The sequence below is a fragment of the Dendropsophus ebraccatus genome, chromosome 2 (assembly GCF_027789765.1).
Source record: "Dendropsophus ebraccatus isolate aDenEbr1 chromosome 2, aDenEbr1.pat, whole genome shotgun sequence".
Classification (NCBI taxonomy): domain Eukaryota; kingdom Metazoa; phylum Chordata; class Amphibia; order Anura; family Hylidae; genus Dendropsophus; species Dendropsophus ebraccatus.
The window spans coordinates 102,785,338-102,812,744 of record NC_091455.1 but is presented as its reverse complement, the minus strand read 5'-3'; the positions used below and the strand labels follow the sequence as shown (position 1 = coordinate 102,812,744).

At 41.2% G+C, this 27,407-nt stretch overlaps 2 protein-coding genes across 4 annotated transcripts in view; one reads left to right on the top strand and one right to left on the bottom strand.

Moving 5' to 3' along the window:
• The window catches only part of WRNIP1 (WRN helicase interacting protein 1), an 89,414-nt gene that overhangs the window by 59,073 nt on the left and 2,934 nt on the right, over positions 1-27,407 (bottom strand). For 2 of the 3 annotated variants that reach the window (XM_069958100.1, XM_069958099.1), the window contains exons 2-3: positions 16,541-16,732; positions 4,495-4,727 (exon numbers count right to left, since the gene is read on the bottom strand). In XM_069958100.1, the coding sequence (XP_069814201.1) occupies positions 4,495-4,727; positions 16,541-16,732 (425 nt within the window). The remainder of the gene's footprint in view (positions 1-4,494; positions 4,728-16,540; positions 16,733-27,407) is intronic. The other variant, XM_069958101.1, reaches the window with a different exon arrangement.
• MYLK4 (myosin light chain kinase family member 4) overlaps positions 4,489-27,407 on the top strand; it is a 145,229-nt gene continuing 122,310 nt past the window's right edge. The window contains exon 1 of the mRNA XM_069958096.1: positions 4,489-4,771. Coding sequence (XP_069814197.1) covers positions 4,734-4,771 — 38 coding nt within the window. The 5' untranslated portion in view covers positions 4,489-4,733. The remainder of the gene's footprint in view (positions 4,772-27,407) is intronic.

The following is a 27,407-nucleotide window of genomic DNA, read 5'->3' as shown; positions in this document are numbered from 1 at the left end:
TGCCACATTTGGTGATTGCCATGTCTATTCATATTGCATGCTTTGATGCTTCACTTGACTATTTGGATCATGCAGAGCACTGCCAGTAGCATGTTCCAAGTGGTCACAGTACACACAGAAACTGGGCCAGACAGCATTAACTCTGGGCATGCCGAGGATTGACTTGGACGGTGACTGCTTTGCAAGTGCTCAGATTCTCTACAAAGGTCATAAAAGACATTTTACAGTTAATACAACCACTTGTGAAGTATAAATATTTTTTCTTGACAAAACAAGGTGCACAGTTCACAAAACAAATGGCAATGAAAATATTTGGATTCACAAACCTCAACTTCTGCTGCTGGTGACTTAATATGCAACTTAGATTTAATAGAAAAGGCAAAGGCTATATTCACATCTGCATTAGCAGCCTCCAATACAAATTCCTGCATGCAGTGCTGCAGTATTTTTACAGACTACAGACATCTTGGCAGAACCAGATGTTATTATAAGTCAATAGGTCCACCACGGAAAAGTTCAGCAGAGTGCAGATAGCTGTTTTTCTTGCTTTTTTAATTTTTATATACATGTTTAAAGGCTTCGATCAAGTGAATCTTTCATCTCCCAACCACCTTTTGAGCTGGCAGCAACACTGGATAGAAATCAATGGAAGCATTCAGAACATACATTTTGTATGTTCCCAAAGTGTGTTTCATGTGTTGGTTTGTTAATGGTCAAAGCTCAAGCACGAAACATGTGTTGGGTGCGTTAGAACACTGGGCACTGGCACTTTGCTATAATCTGGGTATATATATATATATATATATATATATATATATATATATATGTTTTGTATCTCATTAAATAAAATACATTGTATACTCTCCAATCATTGTCGACCATTTTTCTTTGAGTATAAGTTTTAACATATGGTTTGTGCATATGGACTTTCTAGTTGGTGTTATTGAGGGATTCCCATAAACATCATTTACACAAAGGGATGAGGCGGGGATGCACACCATAACCTTTGTTATTTAATCCACTGCTTCAGCCCTTGGCAGGTTTCCTGGACTTCTCTGAATTAAAGCATAAAAAATAAAAAGTGACAGCACTAGTAGCTGATGATGTCATTCTTTTTTTTAAAAAATTCAGTCCCAGACATTTCTAAAAATTTCCTCTGGAGAAATTCAGTAGTGATATGGGTTACCAATTAAACACTGTAAATGTAAGGTGCTGACTATTTATGCTACTCATACTGATAAAAAGCATCTAAACTTCTCCCAGTACAGACAATTCCACTACTCTTGCGCCATACAGCTGTAACCCATATAAATGTTCACGAACGCTATATATTGGGGTAGGGTGGGGGTTAGAAGCCAAGAATATCAGGTGGGATCAGGTGAATATGACATTGTTCATGTGTTCTCTGTGCAGAAACTGCTCTTGCCATGGCTTATAGGTTATCGTTATATTACAAAGTAATATAAGTTTATTAAAGCAATGTATTAAAAACTAATTTTTAGTCTCCAAAGTACTCCTTTAATAAAGACCTGCTGCGGATCCTGTACGTGTGAACGCACCCTATATGTAAATATCATTTTCTTCCTATTTAAATGTCTTCTTTAGTTGTCAGGTCTCTAGTGGAAGGAGATCTTGGCAACAGTGTGTCAGTCTCCAAAATAAAACAGCATGCAATAATCTGGGATCGTCTATGAACTATGCACTTTGTTCTTTTGATAGAGAACTGTTTATACCCTCATGATACAGGGAAACAAATCTACACAACCTTTATAAATAGGATATACTTATTCAACTTCCAAAATTTAATGTATATGAAATATTTTGTTTAAGGACATACATTGCAGCCCCTTTTTCATTAAACAAGAGTAGGTAAGCAAGAAGTAGGTTACCATGCTATAACGTGCTTAACCTGATATAACATAAGGCTATTATACAGAAGCCTTTATGATTAGTACAATTTAAAGACACCACTAGATGTAACATTTAAAGTGCAGAACTCATTACAAGTTGGGAGGTACTATAATCCTTACAGCAAACCCTGTGGGGATAGGTACAATGGTCTTTAGCAGACCCTTTTCACATTTATGGGAGATGTTTCTAAACATACTCTGTGACCTGTGCAGAGGTTACTCAACAGGTAGGAGGCTGAGCAACAGCTATTGTGATCCTATCTTATCAATATACTGGTCAGCTTTCACTGTAAACCTGTCTGTGATATTAAGGAAAGTATAGAATAGGAGGTCTCAGCCTAAAGCAAATCTACCATCAAGGCTACTAAAACAAGTGTTACACACTCACTGATTGTAGGAATTAGTGCGTCATGCAAGGGTATAACTAAACAAGGGGAGTGTTGTCTTTTCAGCAGGTTGAATACAACACTATAAGATGTTTCAATTAGACGCATTATCAAACAGGAGTCTTTGTCACATAATATTAATGTAATTGTTCAGATCAATTTTTTTTTTTTTCATAAAATCAAACACAGTAACCACCACACAGTTATGAATCTGTATATTGTGTACTACAGGTAGCAGATGTTACCAAGGTCACAGTAACTGCTCTATAAACAATCAATGTTGCTTGTGTATCACATTTTGTGCAGTTAAAAGGATCATCTCTTAACAGGCTAAAATGATTGATATGTTAAGCACCGACACAGGCAAAGTGACGGGAATGAAATTCAAAGGGCTGAGGGAATCCCTTCTTGTACACACAGTAATGTGATACTTTCGCATTCAATAACATTCTGTGCTTCCCAAAGTTTCCACAGACACATGCACATGCTTCCTCTACTCCTGCTTAGAAATACTGTACACTGACATGATTTATAAAGAAACAACCATACTTACAGAAAAACGACCAGGCATCCGCAGCATTTATTTTAGTCAATAAAGCCATAGTTTTATATTGGGATTACATATAGCTGTTCATGGAATCTCTTAGAGGGAAATATTCCTATAAGTTTTTCTTTAATAAAAATGCAACCACCATAACAAATAAACATGCATTATCTGCGCATAAATGGTACCAAAACGTGAAAAGGAAAAAATCAACCATATAGCTTGCAGCTTTCTGTCCTCGTGATAATTAGGGATGAGCAAATATACACGACTAGCGAAGTACATTGCTTTGTTAGGCTTGGAAGCTGGCTTCTCGGCGGCTGCCTTTCAACTTCATTGCATGCCTGGAAAAGCTGGATATAGTCCTGGGAGAAGTTTCCCAGAGTTTAAAGGCAGCTGACTGACAAGCCGCCCACCAACCTAGCAAAAGGTTTCACTTCACTAGTACTGTAAAATTCGCTCATCCCTAGTGATAATATACGATTGCTGGTTAAGGCCAGATTCACACATCCATAGAGCTGTCTGTAGCCACGGACCTGCAGCTATGGACAAGAGTGCATCAGTAGCCGTCCGCATTAGCATGGACCCATTAATCTGAATAGGTGAACTGTGCCGCATATACTTCCCAGTGTTTTTTGAGGCATGGATCAAGGCCCCACTATGGACCTCTAACACCTATAAGTGATTGTATGGGGCCATATAAATGAATGACTCCTTATTCTGTCCATATTCTGTCCATTAAGGTCCGTCCTTTTATTTTGTTATTTTCAACAAAATAAATGGACGTACGAAAGAGGCCTAAAAGTAGCTGCAGGAGATGCTGGGTCTTTGCAGATCTGGATCAGCTCTGCAGTGAATGTTAGGGTTTTGTATTTCCCCTGTAGAAAGGACCAATATGTCAGCCCCAGTTACAGGGAAAAAGCAGCATTAAAAATGTACTGTAAAATAAAAATAAAAAAATTATATATATATATATATATATATATATATATACACACACACACACACAGACACACACACATATATATATATATATATAAAGTGATAAGAAAAAAGAAATGTAAAATAAATAAATTTCCATAATGAATTATGGCCCTTCTTTCTATCCCCCTATATGAAAACGATTGCAACAAAAAGTATTTTTTGTTAACAAAATATATGTAAAATGTTTTTTTTTCCCACAGAAATAACAGAGATAAAAATGCACTAATATAAAGGGGACATAGAACATTAAAAAAGCTTAATGTATCTCAGAAAAAAATATTTGAAGATCTAAAAAAGAAGAAACTTTATAGCTTTAAAAAATGTACAGAAAAAACTAAAGTGTTTCATGGTCATGAGTGGCATGCTGATTTAGTCTAAAAGTGGTTAATTCTGATTAATTAGGTATTTTTCATAACTAAGGACTAAATAACTAAGAAAAAAAGGTTAAATTCAAAATAGGAATAGTCAAATTAGTCTATTAGCATAGCAAACTCTTTAGCCTTATCAATGAATTCCAGTAGCACAATGGACACTAATGTGTGTACACTTATAGTCTGCTTCACTGCCTGACACCCCCCCCCTTTGCACCCTCCCCTTTTTTCTGGCCACTTGACAAACTAGACCCTTCTCTTTCTGTGTACCACTGCCCACCTGTTGCTCTATCACTTACTCAGAGGTATCACTGCTACAGCACTCAGCCTGTTCATTCTCCTGCAGAATCTGGATTCCCAGAGAGTGCACAGCTCGCCCCAAGATAGCTTCCATCGCTTCAACAGACAGCTTCTCCAGCACAATAACTCTGCAACGGCTTAACAACGCTGTGTTCACCTGGAAAGAGGGATTCTCTGTTGTTGCTCCAATAAGAGTAATTGTTCCACACTCAACGTGTGGTAGAAAGGTGTCCTGGGCATGGGAGGAAAGCAAAAAGAACATCTTAAGTATCCTGAGTAAGTATCTACATCTTAACATAGGTGCTGCACAGAATGTCAGGACTATAAACCCTGGTCTAGTGACATACAGAGGTGAAGTGGTGGATCAGCTATATCTGGAGCGAGTGGGAATGTAAATGGGTTTGTGTAAATAGATAAGAAGCTACAAGATGCCACACACTGCAACCATTCTTACATGGGTCAAATATGCTAAAAACTTCTCCCCCGTTCAGTATGCTTAACAATGACAATGCTACGTGCCTGAGCGACTGCCTCCATCCTTATCTTCTTATGTAGCATGCATGTCCAGCAGCATACAGGCACTTCTTAAACCCTATGATAATCATGCAGTCTGTTTTAGGAAATTTAGTCAAGATTCTGTCAGTAGACACTGCCATGTTCTATAAATTGATTTGTTTTATTTACCTTTATAACATGTTAACTGCTGCACGCATACAGGAGAAAGCTGCAAATACTAATCGTTTACTATAGATTTCTACAAGGTAAAAATTAAGAAGGATAGCCCACAATAAAATGTCAATAGAAAAGAAACAGCTATCACTGCGCTTTTTACTCAGAGAAGCCTAGTCAATATCATTAAGCAGTTATAGGCTGGAAATAAGTACCAGATGCCGAATAATTGAATTATCAATACACCTATGTATCTAAATACTTTCCTTTAGAAACTTGCAACACCTGCACAATAGAAAGGCTGGCTGAGAATCTTTACCTACATCTGTTGCATTGCATTTCAAATGCATATTATAAAAACTGGTGCACACCAAAGAAGTGCAAAGGCTAACAATCAGAGACTGACCGGAATGGGTTAGATGTACTTTGAACTACATTGCATACGCTTACAATTCAAGAGAGAACACCAGGAACCGGGGTTACTAGCATGAAGTAAACTTACTGCAAATTTTACTAGGATGTGTAAGGATGGAAGTGTAAGAAAATCCCTCTCTACACTCACTACTTAAGTATAAGAGCAACAGGTTTCAACATTAAAATGCAACATTATTATTTCCGCAAAGTGAAAAAGTGATCAAATCCCCATCTACTCCAGAGATGAAAAAATATCTAAAGTTATAGTGAGCAGAATATATCAGTTTTCTTGCACAGTGAATAGTGTTAAAACATAATCCCCCCCCCTTCCATACTACCCACCCCCCCTCAGTAAGGCACTGATTTAACAGTTTCAATACTGAGCTTACATTCATTTTTGCATCCCCACCTCCTCCATATCACTTTTATATTTCCATCTACAGCTTATGCTGAAAAATCACTTGAAATGCCAGTTATACTTTACATTTTTGGAAACTACCAAAAAGCACCAAGATGGGGAGCCCTGAGCCCCAATATGCTAATTTTCTCCTGGGTGGTGGGAGATTCCCACAGTTATTTTGGATAGTCATAGTCTTATTGGAGAGCAAGCCTTGTTATCTGCACACTCTAGCAATGACATTTTCCTTTTCTAGGCAGAGACATTTGAGAAACGCGGAGAGATAGTTAGAGAACTTAATTTAAACAAGATAAGCCGCAACAAGAGATTCCTACCTTTTCTGGATGTCCAGCTTAGGGAATGTGGACTAAAAGATGACCACCTTCCATAAGAAAACATCCTCCAACAGTCTAATAAGGAGGATTATCAAGTAGCAGTATCTCAGTATCTCTGAATGATAGTGTTTATTACACAGCCATGAGGGTTACCCTGATTATTGTCCAAATTAGCATTTAGACCATACAGGGATGTAAATGTGATGACCTCCCAGTACCCGAGACGAAAGGGGGAGAGGCAGAAAAGGTCAGAATTATTGGGACTTAAAGGGAACCTGTCACCCCCCGTGCGGGGGTGACAGGCTCCCGACCCCCCGTTAGAGCCCCCTATACTCACCTAATCCCGCTTCTGGAGGTGGTCGGGTGATGAAGATCTCAGCCGCTGCAGCCCGGTGCGCGCGCTGAGAGAGGAGTCCAACGCTCATAGAGAATGACGGAGCGCTGGACTCTCCTGTCATTCTCTATGGGTGTTGGACTCATCTCTCAGCGCGCGCGCCGGGCTGCAGCGGCTGAGATCTTCATCACCCGACCACCTCCAGAAGCGGGACCCGGCGGGATTAGGTGAGTATAGGGGGCTCTAACGGGGGGTCGGGAGCCTGTCAAGCCGGCACGGGGGGGGGGGGTTGGACAGGTTCCCTTTAAGACTAGAGGTGAAGTAATCATCAACAGACATTGAAACATCCTTTTGATGGACAAAGTTCTGGAGGTGGTTTTGGGTGAGTTTCTCAAATCTATCCCCATAACAACTCCCCTTACCTAAGTTAAATAGTACAAGGGCTGTTTTAAATGCTGCCATTGCAAAGCATTAGGGCTCGTTCCCACTGAGCAAAAGCAGCTGAATTTCTGCGCTGAATCAGCGCTGAAATTTCAGCCGTTAAAATAGGTGCAGAGCTAATTTCCATTGTGTTGAATGGAAATTCTGCTCTGCAGTTCACACAGTGGAATTTCCGCACTGAACTAATCCGCTTTCCGCCAGAAGAATGAACATGTTCATTCTTCCGCTAGCGGAAGCCTATACAAATCAATGGGGCTCTGATTTTGTTTCAGCGCGGATTCAGCGCGGATTCAGCGCGGAATACAAGCGTAATACAAGCGGAAATTACTCGCTGAATCAGCGCGGAAATGGGGAAAAGGGGGGGGAGGAGGATTCTAGTATATGTTCTGGTATAGTCTAGTTTACTCACCAAATACTCGCTGAATTTCAGCGCTGAATGCATGCGGATTCAGCGCGGATTCCTCGAGTATTCCGCGCTGAATTTGTCAAGAGCTGATTACGAGCTGAACACTTTCCTAGCAGAATACGCAGGGATTCTGCTTGCATTCTGCTTATATTCTGCTCGGAATTAAGCGTCAGTTGATTTCAGGCGGAAATATTTCCTTGCGTAATCCGCTCCTTTTGCTCTGTGTGAACGTAGCCTAACAAAGTATTTTGAAAATACATAGGTACACAAGAAATAAAGTATAAGCGCCCATCCACACTGAGTAAAAAGGCAGAAATTCAGAGCGGAACCCCTGCCGCGGACTTCACTTGGGATCTGCCTGCTTAAGTGTCTCAATGTAATGTGTTGCGCGCCTCCACTCTCCGCTCAAAGAATTGACATTGAGTTAAAGCGTAACTGTTACTTTAACCCCTTAAGGACAGAGCCAATTTCGATTTTTGCGTTTTAGTTTTTTCCTCCTTGTGCTTAAAAGGCCATAGCACTTGCAATTTTCCACCTAGAAACCCAAATGAGCCCTTATTTTTTGCGTCACTAATTGTACTTTGCAATGACAGGCTGAATTTTTGCATAAAGTACACTGCGAAACCAGAAAAAAATTCAAAGTGTGGTGAAATTGAAAAAAAAAAAAGCATTTTGTTTATTTGGGGGAAATGTGTTTTTACGCCATTCGCCCTGGGGTAAAACTGACTTGTTATATATGTTCCTCAAGTCGTTACGATTAAAACGATATGTAACATGTATAACTTATATTGTATCTGATGGCCTGTAAAAAATTTAAAACATTGTCAACAAATATACGTCACTTAAAACCGCTCCATTCCCAGGCTTATAGTGCTTTTATCCTTTGGTCTATGGGGCTGTGAGAGGTGTAATTTTTTGCGCCATGATGTGTTCTTTCTATCGGTACCTTGATTGCGCATATATGACTTTTTGATCGCTTTTTATTACAATTTTTCAGGATTTGATGCGACCAAAAATGCGCAATTTTGCACTTTGGGATTTTTTTGCGCTAACGCCGTTTACCGTGCGAGATCAAGAATGTGATTAATTAATACTTCGGGCGATAACGCACGCGGCGATAGCAAACATGTTTGTTTATTTATTTATTTACTTTTATTTATAACCTGGGAAAAGGGGGGTGATTCAGACTTTTATTAGGGGAGGGGGCTTTTTACTATAAACAACACTTTTTTTTTTACTTTTACACTTATACTAGAAGCCCCCCTGGGGGACTTCTAGTATAAGTGCTTTGATCTCTCATAGAGATCTCTGCAGCATAGATATGCTGCAGAGATCCATGAGATCGGCACTCGTTTACTTCCGGCTGTTGCAGCCGAAAGTAAACGAGTGCCGAGACGGGGACGGCGCCATCTTGGAGCGGTCCCCGGCCGGCTTCAGAAACGGAGATCGCTCCTCCGGGATAACATCCCAGGGGAGCGATCTCCGCCACTAGACACCAGGGAACAGCTGACACCGTTAATAGGATGCAGTTGTCATGTTTGACAGCTGCATCTGATTACTGTATTAGCGGGCACGGCGATCGGACCGTGCCCGCTAATACCTACGCCGCGCGGCCCCGCTCTGAACGTCCTTACCGGCATCAGGGCGTAAATATACGCCCGATGTCGTTAAGGGGTTAATGTTACTTTTCAGAAATTAATAAATATCAAGCAATTTTAAGAATCTCGGTCATAGGTTTTATTAAAGCAAATGTACCATAAGGTACATTCGCTTTAAGTGTTGCATATGAATAAAACGGTGCCAACGTAGGGAAGCAACTGCCGTGGTCCTTTTTTTGAACCGCGCATGGCGCCTGGGGTGAAGCACTGGAGGCGCACCATAGAGGGACGAAGTTTCCTCTCACTGAGGCAGGCCTGCCAGCCGCCGGCAATAGACTGGCGCTATGCGCAGGAACCGGGCCATGGTTCAAGTAAAGGACCACAGCACCAGCTTCCCTGCACCAATGCTGTTCTATTCTTATGCAACACTTAAAACAAAAGTACCTGATGATAAATTCGCTTTAAACAAAAGAGCCTCTTTCTGTACTCAAAAAGTTGTTTTGCAGCCTCCCTCACTTGAGAAGATGCAGGATTTGTGTCCATATTGGTCTATGGAGGAGGGAGGGGCCAAGGGGCATGAGTGGGCATGGAGAGAAGAAAGGGCATAACTGCAAAACACTACATCCTGCAATCTTCACCCAGTTTCCAGATAACCACTGACCTTTCTGACCTGTGAATCCAGTGTTTTAGGTGCCCAGTCTCAGCTCTTTATATCGGCCCCTGGCCTCTTTGCTATGAATACAGAGTACAAAATACAGTACAGCACTTCGCTCTTTCCGGCGGCTCCATAGGAATAAATAAAAAAAGAAACCAGGGGCCGATGCGGAGATCGGACACCCGCAATCTCTAATTTGTCCTTAGTTGGTTTTGCCTGGACAATCTTTTTAACCCTTTGAGGACCCAAGCCCAAAATGACCCAGTGGACCGCGCAAATTGTGATCTTAGTGTTTTCGTTTTTCCCTCCTCCCCTTCTAAGAGCTCCAGCACTTTCAGTTTTCTATCTACAAGGCCATGTAAGTGCTTGTTTTTTACAGGAATAGTTGTACTGTGTAATGGCGTCTTTCATTTTACCATAACATGTATGATGGAATCCCAAATATATTATTTATGAAGATATAAATTGGTGAAATGGTAAAAAAGAATGCAATATGGTAACGTTTGGGGGGTTCCTGTGTCTACGTAATGCACTATATGGTAAAAGCGACATTATACTATTACTCTATAGGTCAGCCCGAACACAACCATAAGCAGGTTTACACAAATTCTCTAATGTTATATTTTTTTTTAAAATGAAATCCTTTTTTTTGGCAATTAATTATAAATAAAATGGGCCTATTGTGACGCTTATAACGGTTTTATTTTTTCACCTACGGAGCTGTATGGGGTGTCATTTTTTCCGCCATGATCTCTAGTTTTTATTAATACCATATTTGTGAAGATCGGAGGTTTTGATCACTTTTTATTAATTTTTTTTTAAATATAATGTAACATAAAATCGGTAATCCGCGCACTTTTTCCCTCTTTTCGTCTACACCGTTTACCGTTCGTAATGACGCTGGTTATATTTTAATAGATTGGACAATTACGCACGCTACGGCATATTATATGTTTATTTGTTTATTTATTTTTATATGTTTTATTTATATAATGGGAAAGGGGGGTGATTTCAACTTTTATTGGGGTAGGCGTTTTGGGGTAGTGTGTTAGTGTTTTTAACTTTTTTTTTTTTTTTACACATTTGAAGTCCCTTTGGGGGACTTTTACATCCAGTACTTTGATTTTTACACTGATCATTGCTATGCCATAGGCATAGCATTGATCAGTGTTATCGGCGCTCTGCTCATTGAGCACACAGATCGCCGATAGGACCGCAGGGAAGCAGGTAAGAGACCTCCGGCGGTCCGTTTTACCGATCGGGACCCCCCCAGTCACACTGCGGGGGTCCCGATCGGTAAGTGACAGGGGACTCCCCCTGTCACTTACACTTAAACGCTGCAGTCGCGGCGTTTAAGGAGTTAATGACACGCAGCAGCGCGATCGCTGCAGCGTGTCATTACCGGTGACATTACCGGCCCCCACCTGCTATGAAGTGCGCTCCGCTCCGGAGCACACTTCATAGCCGGAGAAACACCCAGGGCGTACAGTTACGCCCTAGGTTGTCTGGGGACAGACTTCCATGGCGTAACTATACGCCCTGGGTCGTCTAAGGGTTAAAGTGTTTATCCAGTAAAAATCAACTTGTTTCATAAAGTTATATAGATTTGTAATTTGCTTTTATTTAAAAATCTCAAGTCTTTTAGTACTTATCAGCTGCTGTATGTCCTGCAGGAAAGGTTTTCTTTTCAGTCTGCCACAGTGCAGAACTGTCCAGAGCAGGAGAAGTTTTCTATGGGGATTATCTGCAGTCAGCAGAGAGCACCATGTCAGACTGGAAAGAATACACCAACTCCTGCAGGACATACAGCAGCTGATAAGTATGGAAAGGCTTGAGATTTTTAAATTGAAGCAAAATACAAATCTATATAACGTTCTGACACCAGTTGATTTCAACGAAAAACATCTTCATTGGACAACTCCTTTAACCCCCTCAAAACCCGGCCCAAAATGATAGAACCAATTTAACCCCTTAAGGTCAAAGCCAATTTTTGTTTTTGCACTTTTGCTTTTTCCACTTTATGTTTAAAAGGCCATAGCGCTTGCATTTTTTCACCTAGAGACCCAAATGAACCTTTATGGTCTATGGGGCTGAGTGAGGTGTCATTTTTTGCGCCATGATGTGTTCTTTCTATCGGTACCTTGATATGCAACTTTTTGATCACTTTTTATTAATTTTTTTCTGGATTTGATGCGACCAAAAATGCGCAATTTTGCACTTTGGATTTTTTTGGCGCTGACGCTGTTTACCGTGCGAGATCAGGAATGTGATTAATTAATATTTCGGGCGATTATGCGCGCGGCGATACTAAATATGTTTATTTATTTGTTTATTTATTTATATTTCTAAAATGGGAAAAGGGGGGTGATTTGGAATTTTAATGGGGGACTTGTATAGAGTTCAATGCTGTGTATACACCCTGCTGCAGGCCATAGCAATCTATTGCCTAGCCGGGATCAGCGTCATTCCGACGCTGAGGCCCGGCACAGGCAGAAGAACGGATGTCTCCCAACCCCGGAGATCTGTCCCACTAGACACCAGGGACATGTGGATCAAAGCCTTTAAGTGCAGCTGTCAGGTTTGACAGCTGCGCTTAGAGGCTTAATTAGCCGGCACGGCAACGGGACCCGCACCAGCTAATAGAGGCACTGCCTGGCTGCACATGTCAGCCGGGATCAGCGGCGGGACCCCGCTCTGAACACCCCCCGCTCTGAACACCCCCCGCGGCACCATGACGTATCAGATACGTCATGGGTCGCTAAGGGGGTTAAAATTTTTGTGTTTTCGTTTTTTCCTCCTCCCCTTCTAAGAGCTCCAGCACTTTCATTTTACTATCTACAGGGCCATGTGAGGGCTTATTTTTTAGGGACAAGTGCACTTTGTAATGGCATCTTTCATTCTACTATCACATTAATTATTATTTATGAAGAAATAAATTGGTAAAATTGGAAAAAAGAATGCAATATGGTAACTTTTGGGGATTTACACAGATTTTCTAATGTTTTTTTTTATGAAATCCTTTTTTTTTAATTATTTAATTAATTATTAATAAAATGGTCCTACTGTGATGCTTAAAACGGTTTTAGTTTTTCACCTACAGGGCTGTAAGGGGTGTCATTTTTTGCGCCATGATCTCTCATTTTTATTAATACCCTATTTGTGTAGACCGGACGTTTTGATCACTTTTTATTAATTTTTCTTAAACATAATATAACAAAAAAATCAGCAATTCAGCTTTTTCCACTCTTCTTTTACACCCTTCACCATACAGTATCACTATTGTTATATTTGAAAAAAAATTGGACAATTGCGCACGCCATGGTATATAATATGTTTATTTTTGTATGTTTTATTTGTATAATGGTATGGGGGGGGTGATTTTATTTTGTATTGGGGGAGGGGCTTCAGGGTACTTTTTTTTTTTTTTAACACATTTTAAGTCCCCCTGGAGGACTTCTACATACAATTATTAAATTGCATACTCTGATCATTGCTATGCCATCAGCATGTGGCAGACTCAATAAGCAGAGCACCAATCGGACCGCATGGAGGAAGGTAAGAGACCTCTGATGGTCCGGCACAGCGATCAGGACCCCTGAAGTCACACAGCGGGTGTCCCGATCAGTAAGTGACAGGAGCTGCTCTTGTCACTTTAACTTGAACGCCGCAATTGTGGTATTTAAGGGGTTAATGACAGGCTGCAGCACGATCGGTGCAGCCTGTCATTAACGGTGAGGGCCCAACTGCTTCATAGCGCTGCAGTAGCTTATGATGTACGGGTACATCATGGGTCGTCTGGTGACAGGGGCCCATGCCTCATGGGTCGTCTAGGGGTTAATGCCCGGGACCTTAGAGACACTCAAACACTGGTCCAGGCTGGGCAATCGCTAGAGGCTGCCTTCAGAACATATGTACTGCATTGAAGTCTATGGGTAATCAATGTATTGCTCATAGAAGTCCCCCTGGGGAAACTACAAATTACTGTTAAAAAAAAAAAAAATGGCACTGCAAAAGAGCGCAGATCTCACTGAACGGTGCTCACTTGCGGCTCCCACGGCCGACAAATCTGTAGGTCTAAAAGGACCTATAGCCAAAACTTAGTAAAATCTTAGTAAATCTGTGTTTTTTTGGTGGGTTTTTAACATGTGTTCTTATTTTAACTGGGGAACTCACTGATATTTGAGTTCAAATCCAAAACAGAAAACATGTTAAAAAAGTAACAGAAACCTTAAAATTTAAAGTAAACCACTTTTAATTAAGGGTCACATTACTCATCTCCCCCATCTCTTACTAAGGCTGCATTCACATGTTCTGTAGTGCACCCTTAACCCCTTAAGGTCAAAGCCTATTTTCGTTTTTGCGCTTTTGCTTATTCCATTTTAAGTTTAAAAGTCCATAGCGCTTGAATTTTTTCACCTAGAGACGTATATGAGCACTTATTTTTTGCGAAACCAATTGTACTTTGCAATGACCGGCATTATTTTTCCATAACATATGCTGCGAAACCGGAAAAAAATCATTTGCGCTGTCAAATTAAAAAAAACGAATTTGTTTTGATTTCGGGGAGTTTTGCATTTACGCCGTCCGTCCTATGGTAAAACTGACTTGTTATGCATGTTCCTCAAGTCGTTACGATTACTATGATATATAACATGTATAACTTATATTGTATCGGATGGCCTGTAAAAAATTCAAACCATTGTTAACAAATATACGTTCCTTAAAATCGCTCCATTCCCAGGCTTATAGCGCTTTTATCCTTTGGTCTATGGGGCTGTGAGAGGTGTCAGTTTTTGCGCCATGATGTGTTCTTTCTATCGGTACCTTGATTGCGCATATACGACTTTTTGATCGTTTTTTATTAAATTTTTTCTGGATTTGATGCGACCAAAAATGCGCAATTTTGCACTTTGGAACTTTTTTGCGCTGACGCCGTTTACCGTGCGAGATCAGGAATGTGATTAATTAATAGTTCGGGCGATTATGCGCGCGGCGATACTAAATATGTTTATTTATTTCTTTATTTATTAATTTATATTTATAAAATGGGAAAACTAGAAGCCCCCCTGGGGGACTTGTATATAGACAGCACTGATCTCTCATAGAGATCAATGCTGTGTATATACACAGCAAAGATCGATTAGATCGGTCATAGATTACTATGGCCTGCTGCAGGCCATAGCAATCTATTGCCGAGCCGGGATCAGCGTCATTCCGACGCTGAGGCCCGGCACGGGCAGAAGAACGGATCTCCCCCCCGCGATCGCATCGCGGGGGGAAGATCCGTCCCACTAGACACCAGGGACGTGCGGCGCAGTGCCTCTAAATGCAGCTGTCAGGTTTGACAGCTGCACTTAGAGGCTTAATTAGCCGGCGCGGCAACGGGACCCGCGCCGGCTAATAGAGGCACTGCCCGGCTGCACAAGTCAGCCGGGATCAGCGCCGTTCAGAGCGGGGTCCCGGCGGGACCCCGCTCTGAACACCCCGAGCGGCACCATGACGTATCAGATACGTCATGGGTCGCTAAGGGGTTAAAGGAGAAGTCCAGCCATGGAAGAAAATTTTTAAACAGCAGGGGAGAATATAAAAAACTATGCTTACTCACCTCTCCACGTGAATCTCCAGTGCTGGATCGCTGCTCTGTGACCCCCCTGGGGCTCCACCACAGCTTTACAACACGGCTGATGGACTGGCCGCTCAGGCAGCCAGTGACTGGGGCGGGACGCTTTTCCAGTCACTGATTGGCTTAGTGGGCTGCCCATTAGCCAGGAAGGGCATTCTCCACCAAGTCATGATGTTTCATCCCAACTCAGGGGAAAATGCCTTGCGGCTGGGGTCTCGGTGCCAGTCACATGTCACATCATGGGCATGGGGAGAAGTAAGCAATGCTTGCTTGTTATTTTCTCCTCGGCCTGTCACATTTTTAAAACAGACAGACTTCTCCTTTAACTATGGGCAGCACTACAGATCTAGTCATTTAAATGGCCCCAGTCTATAGGCTGGGTGCACGCATTGCAGACACCCTAAGGATGCACTTTTATAAGCTGTCTTATTGCTACGGACAGCCTTCGGAATGTGTGAATGAGGCCTAAGGCTGTCTTAGCTATAAATTGTTATCGTTGATCTCCCTTTGCACTTGTTGTTGGGCAAGTATTGGTCACAATGTACCTACTGCTATGATTTAATTGTCAAATTTGTATGCATCTGCTAATTACTGTTATTTTTTTTTTTAGAGAGAGGGAGAATAGGAAGTGGGGCATGTTTGTTTTTGTTAGTGTACCTCATTATTGCATGACTGTACTCTCTGTGATTCCCATTTTTTATGCTGCGTTTACACGGAGCGATAATTCGCCCGATCGTACGATTAGAGATTTCAAAGTAACGATTTTTTTTTTAATAACGATGAGCGTTTACATGGAACGATATATATCGTACGGAAAAATCATTTTGCGATCGCTTAAGCCTATCTTGCACATAGGTTAAATTGGTGAACAACTGTTTACACGGAACGATCTGCGAATTTTTTGCGAACGACGATTTAAGAACATGTTGTAAGATCAAAATGAAGGTTTTTTTTCGCTCGTCGTTTGATCGTTCGCTGCATTTACACGTACGATTATCGTTCGAATTCGCTATTGAATCACTATCGTGCAAATTCGAACGATAAACGTTCTGTGTAAATGCAGCATTAAGAAGATATCATCCTCCTGGCTTTTTTCTTTTTGTATTGTTTGTAGCTAAAAATGTAAAAACATTTAGCAAAAACTTGTTTTTAAAAAAAAATACAGTGATTTACCTGTTGGGTCTTGTTGAATCGGTGAATTTCATCGACAAAAAGGATAGTTTTTCTCTTGAAGAGTTTACGCTCATTTTGGGCTTGCTTGATGAACTCACGTACATCATTTGTGCTGGCACTTGTTGCAGACAATGTTACAAATCGTGTGTTGCTTTTGTTGGCGTTCTTTGCAATTATGTGGGCCAATGTTGTCTGTAAAGGGCAAAAATAGGTTTACTAAAGCTAAAACGTGCTTACAGATGAAAATTATAAAAATAAGAACGTGACCCTGCTAGCCTATATAAGGGTATTAGCACCTATGTTATATGGCTTTTTTTGCATTTGTGTCCTTACCATTTGCTTAATTTTGGAATCCCTATGAGTATTACCAGCAAAGGAATTACTAGATGCAGCATATTGCCAGTGGTTTCCCCATTATTAGTACTATTATAGTGTCCCATTAAATAAAACACCATAGGGCCTCTAATAAATACAATGCCCTGAAATTAGTGTCAACAATGATCCTAGAAACAACCCACAAGCAACCTGCCTGACAATAAAATGTCTAATGTAGAGCCATTACCCCTTTTCTCTGCCGATCGCAGCCCAATGTTATGGCTACATATTAGCGTAATATTCATCACACACACATAAGTACAGCATAGCCCATGTTATTCCTCCATGTGCCTCCTGTCCAAGGCGGCCACGTCACCAAGATCCAACACAACTGAGGTCCCACTGTCTCCTACAGAGGCATCTGGATCCTATTTAGTGTCCTGGATGATCTTCTTGCCACCTGTTCATGATCTATCTGGTAGAGTGAGACTGACAGGTTTCCAATCATTGCTTAAAAGTAACACATCTGGCAAGACATTAACCAACAAATTTGAACCACCAATGGTCCTATGTCCATAAGCATCAGGAATAATACACACTACCTATGAAAAAACAATGCTGGACAGTATTCTACATATATCAAAAATACTTTATTGATTACAAACAACAGAATTTAATTCTTTGGTTTAAAAACATATGTTTAAAAGGGAGCTGAAAAACCATACAATACATACATCAGATGGTATACAGGGCAGAGAAAAAGATAATAAATACTATATTTCACTTATATATTAAACCATTGATGGTATATCACTTTGGCCCACAGAGGTAGGAGGAGAAAAGAGATGAAAAGTAAATGCAAATAATCAAGAAACAGTAAAGTAAATCAACACAACTAAGACTGCAAGTGCAGTTTAAAGTGCAAAGTGCAATATAAAGTACAAACTATGCAAGTGTATAGTCCAACCTCTGGGTATGTAGTATATATACCTGCCCTGTACCACCACTCACCCAACGCTGCGTTTCGCTGTGCAAGCTTTATCAAGGGTATTGCACTTTGCACTTTAAACTGCACTTGCAGTCTTAGTTGTGTTGATTTACTTTACTGTTTCTTGATTATTTGCATTTACTTTTCATCTCTTTTCTCCTCCTACCTCTGTGGGCCAAAGTGATATACCATCAATGGTTTAATATATAAGTGAAATATAGTATTTATTATCTTTTTCTCTGCCCTGTATACCATCTGATGTATGTATTGTATGGTTTTTCAGCTCCCTTTTAAACATCTGGCAAGACATCAGATGTCTACTGTCAGTATAATATTATATCATGTCCTCACAATCCCTGGTGGGAGACCACTGAAACCAACCTTATTATTAAAATCAACAGTACATCACTTGTAAACCCTACAGAGGAGCTCCAACAGTACTGCTGCCAAGGAGAAAGTCATGAAATCCTCACACCTCTGAAGCGCAGACTTTGCTGTCATTAAGGTTCACTCTTTCAGTAGTCTGTCACCCAGAAGGTACTTGGAACTGCACCTCAGTTATGAAACCACATGCAACTTTATAATAACTGAGGTGCAACTTCTTTACAGAAAAAGTATGGTATAAATAAAATAGAACTAGCGTGAGAAATGCCACAGATGATAAATACCCCATCTTGTTCTTAGATTTTATTACTGAAATTATTGGGGGAGAAAAACACCAGAAAAGCTGCCAAAGATTATTTAGGCATTTTTTAATTTGGGTGTCAATGGCTTTTTTCTTGCCTTTGGCGTTTTTTAAGACAAAGAGAAGAAATTCCATTTAACTCTATGGGAGAGGACCACCACAGTTTGCAGGGGGTAGAAAAAACTCCAAACCCTCAGCATGCTGCATTTTGGAAAAACTGCAACAGAAGTATTTAGAGGTCAAGCCAATCAGATTAAGCATAGTATATTAGATGACATGGTCAATTGCTGCATAAAAAGAGGGCTAAACAGGGAGATACCCCTCACGAATATTCATCAGCAGTAGTGTTGAGTGGACTTGCCGAACTGTTTGGGTACATTCTCCAAACCCTCAGGGGTTATCCAGTGTGGGGGCACCGGGGAAGAGGTGGCTGAAATAAAAGACGTCCACTCACCTCCCCGGTTCCAGCGGCGGGTCACTCATCGCGGCGCTCCATTGCCCGGCCGCTTCCTGGTGTCTGACGCCGCCTGAGACGCTACGTCTCAGGGCGGCTCAGCCACTCAGTGAAGAAGGTGGGATCCGTTTGAAGTCTGCTCGGATCCCGCCTCCTTCACTGAGTGGCTCTAAAGGTTTTTTTTCAAACGACAGGTACACTTTAATAAATTCTGGCTGCGTTATGGATGGTAATAACTCTCCTACCATGTTTTTTTTACATTATGCCACAATTTGTACATTATATTTATATTCTGCTGCATGCTATATGCAAATTTGTCTTTAGCTTTGCCCGTAACAATGTCTCTCCACAATAGAAGAGCTTGCTTTTCTGTCCACAATGCGGTCAGTGTGTATTCACCTGATAGTTTCTGGATCCAAGCTGTCCACAGTTTATAGCCAAATGACAGTGCAGAACTTGCATTATAAACACATTCTGTACTTGTTAGGCTAGTATATGCAAGAACATAAATAACATTAGCTTAGACAGTTAAAAGAAAGTTGGCTGTATGACACCCACATATTATATTCAAGCACACGTTGTGCAATAAACACTAGGAGACTTTCATAGGCACTGCCAGATCATGCCTCAATCTAACATTACTTACTTATGTGGCAACATGCCGTTCAAAAAGAAGAGGATATATAATGTAGATGCCATATTATGGGAGAAATACCAAAATAAAACACTGGATCAAGTGTATTAGAACAACCTCTCAAAATTAAAAAAAAAATTCTAAATACATTATTTTCAGTAAAATACCAGAAAGAAGGAAATAAATCGGCCTTAAACAAATGGTCGTCGCACCAGTTGTTATCTTCCAATTTTTTATTTGTGCTATAGCTGTATTTCTGAGACCCAAATTACATAGATTTATTATATACATTTACACATAATATACATACTGAGAGCTGCAGACTGGAAGAAGTCCTACTAAAAGTAGTCTAAAGAAGGTGCTTACAAAACACTGCACCATTAAAAAGGATTGTTCAGAGACTTTTAAAAAAAAAGTTACACAACTGCCAAAACCCTGCCGCCTCCATTCTGATAGACCCGGGTCCCTGTTGATCAACAACTCTTTGTCCCATCTCAACACACAGGAAATACCCCCTTACTCAGTCAGTTCATGACATGGGTCACTGCTGAGGCAAGTCAGGACTGATGGTGAGGAGAAGGGGCAAACTGGACAAGGATAAAAAGAAGACCCTGCTAATTAGCATGGGAACAGAGAAAAGGTGGTTTGTTTTTTTGTTTCTATGAGGGAATAAAGGTGGGCATTATAATAGGGATGGGGGCTCTACCTACAGGGGTATCCAATTATTTACTTGGAGAATCCACCTACTGGGCAAAAATACTTACAGAGATGGCCTTCCTTTATACTGGGTGAACCTACCTAGGGTATCTAATTTTTTTGCACAAATCAATAGTCCAGGCGATTTTAAGAAACTTTGTAATTGGGTTCATTAGGCAAATATGCCATTATCTGCATTCAAAAAGACTTTCCCCACCTCTCTCTCATTCACTGCTCATTATCAGGAAATCTCGACTCTTTTACATCAGTCAAGCCCTGTGTAACCTATTGAGAGGGAAGGGGGAAGGAGGGAGATTAGTCGCCAGCAGAGAACAAAGGATTACACAGTGGGAGCTGTGTGAAAGCCACTATTCAGAGGTCAGTGCTGACTTCAGAGGAGATAACCTGGTGATGTAGCTGTAAATTAACTCTTTGTTGTCCTGTTTTAGTGCCTCATCTACCTCCACCCCTCCCCTCTCCATAGACAAGAATGAAGACAGGGGGGAGAGCTTCAAACTGCTTTTTCATGATAAAAATGCATTTTTGGCTAATAAATCCAATTACAAAGTTTCTTTGTAAAACTGCAAAGAAATTTAAACAACAGTGACACTTTAACCCCTAGGCGACCCTGGACTTACCTGTACGTCCAGGGTAGCCTACGGGTGTTCAGAGCGGGGAAGCGCATCCGATCGCCGTGCCCGCTAATTAGATAATCGGATGCAGCTGTCAAAGTTGACAGCTGCATCCGATTACCTTATGCAGCTGATCCCTGGTGTCTAGTGACGTTGTCCCAGAGGAGCGATCCACACATCTGGCTCGGGGTCTGCACCGTAATGGCGCTGATCCCAACTCAACACTCGATTGCTTCCGGCTGCAGCATCCGGAAGCAATCCAGTGCCTAACTCAATTACAGCATAGATCTCAATGAAAGATCAGTGTGCTTATACTAGTCCCCCAGGGGGACTTCTAGTATATGTGTAAAAGAAAAAAAAGAAGAAAAAAGTGTTTTTAATAAAAAAAAAAAAACCCTCCCCTAATAAAAGTTTGAATCACCCCCCCCCCATTTCCCATGTTATAAATAAAAATAAATAAATAAACATATTTGGTTTAGCCGCGTCCGTAATCGCCCGAACTATTAATTAATCACATTCCTGATCTCGCACGGTAAACGGCGTAAGCACAAAAGATCCCAAAGTGCAAAATTGCACTTTTTTGGTCAGATCAAATCCAGGAGAATTGTAATAAAAAGCGATCAAAAAGTTGCATATGTGCAATCAAGGTACCGATTGAAAGTAAACATCATGGCGCAAAAAATGACACATCACACAGCCCCATAGACAAAAGGATAAAAGCGCTATAAGCCTGGGAATAGAGCGAACATATATTTGTTAAAGGGAACCTGCAACCCCCCCCCCCCCCCCCCCCCCCGAGAGATGAGTCCAACACTCATAGAGAATGACGGAGCGCTGGACTCTCCTGTCATTCTCTATGGGTGTTGGTCTCAACTATCAGCGCGCGCGTCGGGCTGCAGCGGCTGAGATCTTCATCACCCGACCACCTCCAGAAGCGGGACCCGGCGGGATTAGGTGAGTATAGGGGGCTCTAACAGGGGGTCGGGAGCCTGTCACCCCGGCACGGGGGGGTGACAGGTTCCCTTTAACAATGGTTTGAATTTTTTACAAGCCATCAAATAAAATAAAAGTTATACATGTTACATATCGTTGTAATCGTAACTAGTTGAGGAACATATATAAAAGTCAGTTTTACCCCAGGGCGAACGGCGTAAAAAAAATACCCTCGAAATAAAATAAATACGTGGGGTTTTTTTTCAATTTCACCACACATTGAATTTTTTCCTGCTTTTTCAGTGTACTTTATGAAAAAATTCAGCCTGTCATGGCAAAGTACAATCATTGGCGCAAAAAATAAGGGCTCATCCGGGTTTCTAGGTGAAAATATGCAAGTGCTATGGCCTTTTAAGCACAAGGAGGAAAAAACGAAAACGCAAAAATTTTAATTGGCTCGGTCCTCTAAGGGTTAACTAAACTTGTGACCTCACATGGAACTCACGGTTCCATGATTAACTATGATGCTAAGAGCTCCAAAAGCTGCTGAACTGACATGGCTGAACAGAGCTGTAAAGCGAATACACCACTAGGTACATCACTTTGTGTTTTTTACATGAACAGCCCAGCCACGGTCAACACACAGCGCCGGTCTATTCTCGAGCACTGGCCTGGCATGAAGCACTGGAGGCGGCCCCCAATGTGATAAAACCCCTCCCCTCTGTGATGCAGCTTCATTAGAATCAATGGAGCTACATCACAGAGGGAAGATTGTCACACTGGGGGGCTGGCGGGACCACCCTCAGTGCTTCATGCCGGCCTGGTGGGCCTACCCTCTGTGCTTAATGCTGTGCCACTGCTTGGGAATAGACTGGCACCATATGCAGGACCTGGCAGCGGTTCAAAAAAGGAGCACGGCACCAGCATCCCTGTGCGGGTCTGTTCGTGTAAAAACAAAGCGATATACCTAGTGGCAGTGCACAATAAGATTTTGTAGTTTACTATCTATTAAAAAATCTCAAATCTTTCAAAGCTTATCAGATGCTAGCTTAGGAAGTGCTTCTGCTGCCAATGGGAAAAAAAGAGTAATAAAGTTATATTACAAAACAAAAATGAAAGAAATGTTAAGAAAAAAATAAAAATAAATATTTCACCAGAATACCCCTTTAACTTTGTCCACAATGACACTTTGTCTGAAACTGGCCATAAGCCAGTGATTGGCTGAGCAGACTCAGCCAATCATGTCTTTGGTCGGATTCCGCTAGAGAAATCCCATTAGTCGCCGTGTGTTTGAATTTCCGTTTTCTGCTCGCATTCTGCTTGAATTTCACGCCTATTCCGCCAGAGCTGAAGAGGAGGAAATTTCAAGCAGAAAACTTTTCTCTTCAATTCCTCATTGTGAACATACCCTAAGCCAGCATGAACATTTCTGTTGCAACAACCCCTAGGCTGATCACTGAGGTCAATATTGTGTGTCACAATTTGTAAGCTAAAACTAGGAGCAAGTCCAACACACAGGAAGGGTACAAATCTTTCCATTATACCTTTCTGCTGTGTTTCTTCTACTCTGGTTTTGGCTTATAAATACCAACACAAAATACTGATCCAAATACTGCTGAGTGAAAGTTGCCATAGCAGAATAGTAAATCCATCCCAGCTTACGACATGCACGAGTCTAAATTCTACTGGGAAACCATCTTCACCAGTCTGTTTTAATATAATCTCTTCTCTTTACCACCTGTCTTTGGTTATTTTGGGTTATGTAGGACCCCTCTCTCCATCATCATCAAAATCCTCTCAACCTCAAAAATGATTTGATGAACCACAGGAATGTAAGGGTGGATGACATTAATGCAGCAGCTGGGGGTGGACACATAGCAGAGAAAGTGCCAACAATAAATAATCGTGTTTATCTGCTAAATGGTAAGTAACACTTCTCTCTCACCATGAAAGGCTCTCCAGAGTCACTTTTCACTTAACATATCAGAAAGGCCAAAAAAATAGTTCAAATGCCAAGAGAGCTAGATATATGGAATATACAGTACATGACAATTCACCTCTCAGTAACGGATACCGATACTAGCTGGTATATTTTTCTTTACTGTAAACTATACTAGCTGAATTTCCACAATTATACGTCTCAGCTACAGACCTAAGAGCAGGGTTGAGCGGACCTGAGGAACAGTTTTCATTCGGTAACATTCTTTGAACTTGAATGCTTTGCATTTGACTCCTGGCGGCTGGAAAAGCTGAATGCACCCTGCCAGGAAAACAAGAATATGACAATGGCTGTATCCATGTTTTCTAGGGCTCCCTAGGGCTGCATTCAACTTTTGCAGCCACTGATAATCAAATGCCAAGCGTTCAGGTTAGAAGAATGTTCAAGAGAGTCTGCAGATCATTGTGTATTCTCTCAGAATATCCATAGGTCCGGTTTTGCATCATTTCCTAGTTTTGCTGAAAAACTGGCCTAATCAAGGTCTAACATATGGGGAGAGATTTGCTAAAACTGTCTAATTCGTAAAAGGGTACACTGGCATAACGCTCTCCTTGCCAGGTTACCTTCCTAGTGGAGTAGTTGCGCTTTACTACAAGTCCAGGATGCATTGCTCTCCCTCAGCTCTCTATCACAGTTCTCCTACTCTGCCTTCCTCCCACGCCCAGTTCCCTGCTCAAACTGCTGTCTTCAGTGTCCCACCCACAGCTGCTGACAACTGTTTTTTTTAGGATAAGTTCACACGCTACAGATTTGTTTAGCCCCTTGTAATAGCGACTTTACTTTATATGCTACAGATTTTAAAACCTGCAGAATATACAGTATTTATAAAATGTGCTAGGAGTAAATTCAGTTATAAAAAAAAAAAAAAAAACACATATACTGTAAAAACATGGTTGCTCTGAGAGGCAGGTCACTGATTTTCTGACTGCATTTTAGACACTTTTTGAAATAGCTCTGCAGCATGCACAACAGAAAGGTGGCACCATCTACCTATCTACACTAGTTTAAAGGAAACAGGTTTATACATATTTTCAAGTATTTGCGGTGATATTTCTGTCCATTTGTCATTTAACTATCTATATTTAAATAAATAAATAAATATATATTTTCATTCTGGCCACTAACCCTAATAGGCTGGCACTTCCTGTTCCCTGGGGAATACTTTCCAGCCACCTCATTTTCACAAACAGAATTAGGCTGGGTTCACACACAGTATATTTCAGGCTGTATTTGGTCCTCAAGTCAGGTCCTCATAGCAACCAAAACCAGGAGTGGATTGAAAACACAGAAAGGCTCTGTTCACACAATGTTGAAATTGAGTGGATGGCCGTCATATAACGGTAAATAACTGCCATCATTTCAATATAACAGCCGTTGTTTTAAAATAACAGCAAAAATTTGCCATTAAATGACGGCCATCCACTCAATTACAACATTATGTGAACATAGCCTTTCTGTGTTTTCAATCCACTCCTGGTTTTGGTTGCTATACAGCCTCACAAATACAGCCTCAAATATACATAGTGTGAACCCAGCCTTACAGTGTAAGGTCACACCAGTATATGTATAAGACACCCCAGCTATATGGGATCTGGCTACTTACAATAGGTGATTGTAACAGTTCCCCTCCTCCCGCTCCTGACACACTGACCACTGCACAGGTAACAGAGTATACAGTATTTAGAAATCTAACATGGAAATAAATGAGACAGACTGCTTTCTATGGAGAACGTAGATAGGTAATGCATTTCTCTGCATGTTATTACCATAGCAATATTCCATATGATATGCCATATATGTCTAATGCTGCGTTTACACAAAGCGATAATTTGCCCAATCGATTGTTTAATGATTTTGAAGCAACAATTTGGTTTTATAACGATCAGTGTTTAGACGAATAAATCGTTAGAAAAATCGTTCAAAAATTTGTAAGAAAGATCGTTATTGTGATCGTTTTTAAGATCGCTTAAGCCCATCTTTCACATAGGGTGAATCTTTGAAAGACTGTTTACACTAAGCGATCTGCAAATTTTTAGCTAACGACGATTTGAGAACTTGTTGAAAGATCAAAATGAACGATTTCTCGCTCGTCGCTAGCTCGTTTGCTGTGTTTACATGGAACAATTATTGATCAAATGCGATCGTTATTGCAAAAATTCAAACGATAATCGTTCCGTGTAAACGCAGCATTACAGATTCAAGTTTAAATCATGAGAATGAAGGCCCCCACCCAAAACCTATTACACCTGTATGTGGCTGCCCAACAGGGCCAGGATGCTAAAAACAACTAAGTAGGCTGCTTTACTAAGTTTTGTATCTCGAGTTGCGTAAACAGCATAGGTATGTTTGATAGAAATACCCACAACTACACAAGCTACACAGGCAAAAATGTGCAAAATTTGTGCAAAAAACTGCACCGTTTTACATTGGGCTGCATGTGGCTTCACCAGGTAAATGCTAATTTCCACTTAATAAGGTGCAGACCAGGGAGCTAAAACACTGCCAGGATTTTCAAGGTCCGTAGATGAAGTCTGCTTTCTACATCCATGATCCGTGAAAAACCTTCAAGGATCTGTTTAAAGCTTTTAAATTACACTGATTTACTGTAAGTGAATAAGAGCTGAACTGCAATCACACATCAACACCATTACACAGTAAGAAGACAAACTCCATTTCACACTGTAGTTGCAGCACCACCGAACTGCTGAATGGGTGCAGTGGATAGGCCTTCAGTACATTTTGCCTGGAAAATCCCTAGAAGTCCAAAAAATTAACAATTACATAGGGGTGCCCACCTACAGAAGTCCTCAGACTGACAACACACCACAGTATAAACAGCCTATATCAGAGCTGCATGCTTTATGCCAATAATGTAACTGGATGCCCTGAGCAAAGGAAAAAAAGATCTTGAAATGCATCAATAGTTTAAGTACCACTCCAGTAGAAGTGTTAGAGTGCCCTCTACTGTCCAAGAAAAAAATAGTGACCCACAATAAATAATATCAACAGTACTTTACTTTTACTCGTGTATCCCAAGTCCAGAAATAAATCAAATAATGCACTTTTAGGGCCAGTTCAAACTGAATCGTTGCTGAGTTTTCGCGCGGACCCCCCCCCCCCACCCCCCACGCGCAATCCTGCCTTCTATTTAGTTTGAATGGGAGGGCTTGTGCGCCTCCGCTATCTGCGCCTTTCCGCTTAAAGAATTGACATGTCAATTCTTTGTCACCCATACGGGCTTGCTTCAGGTGTTCCTGGCTGGACAACCCGCTCAGCCACTGGTTGGCTGAGCGGGATGTCCTGACGGTGGGATCCCCTGAAGCAGGCCGGAGCGTGGAGCAGGTAATGTATGCTCTGGCCGGCGTAGGGTCACTTACTTACTTGCAGCAGGATGTCAATCCTCATAGAAACTGGATGTATTCTCATAGAAACTAACAGGCAAGGGGTCTGCAGCGGATTTCACTGCGAATTCGAAGTGTGAAATCCGCTGAGGATCCAGTGTGTGTGAATCTGGCCATAAAATAAATAAAT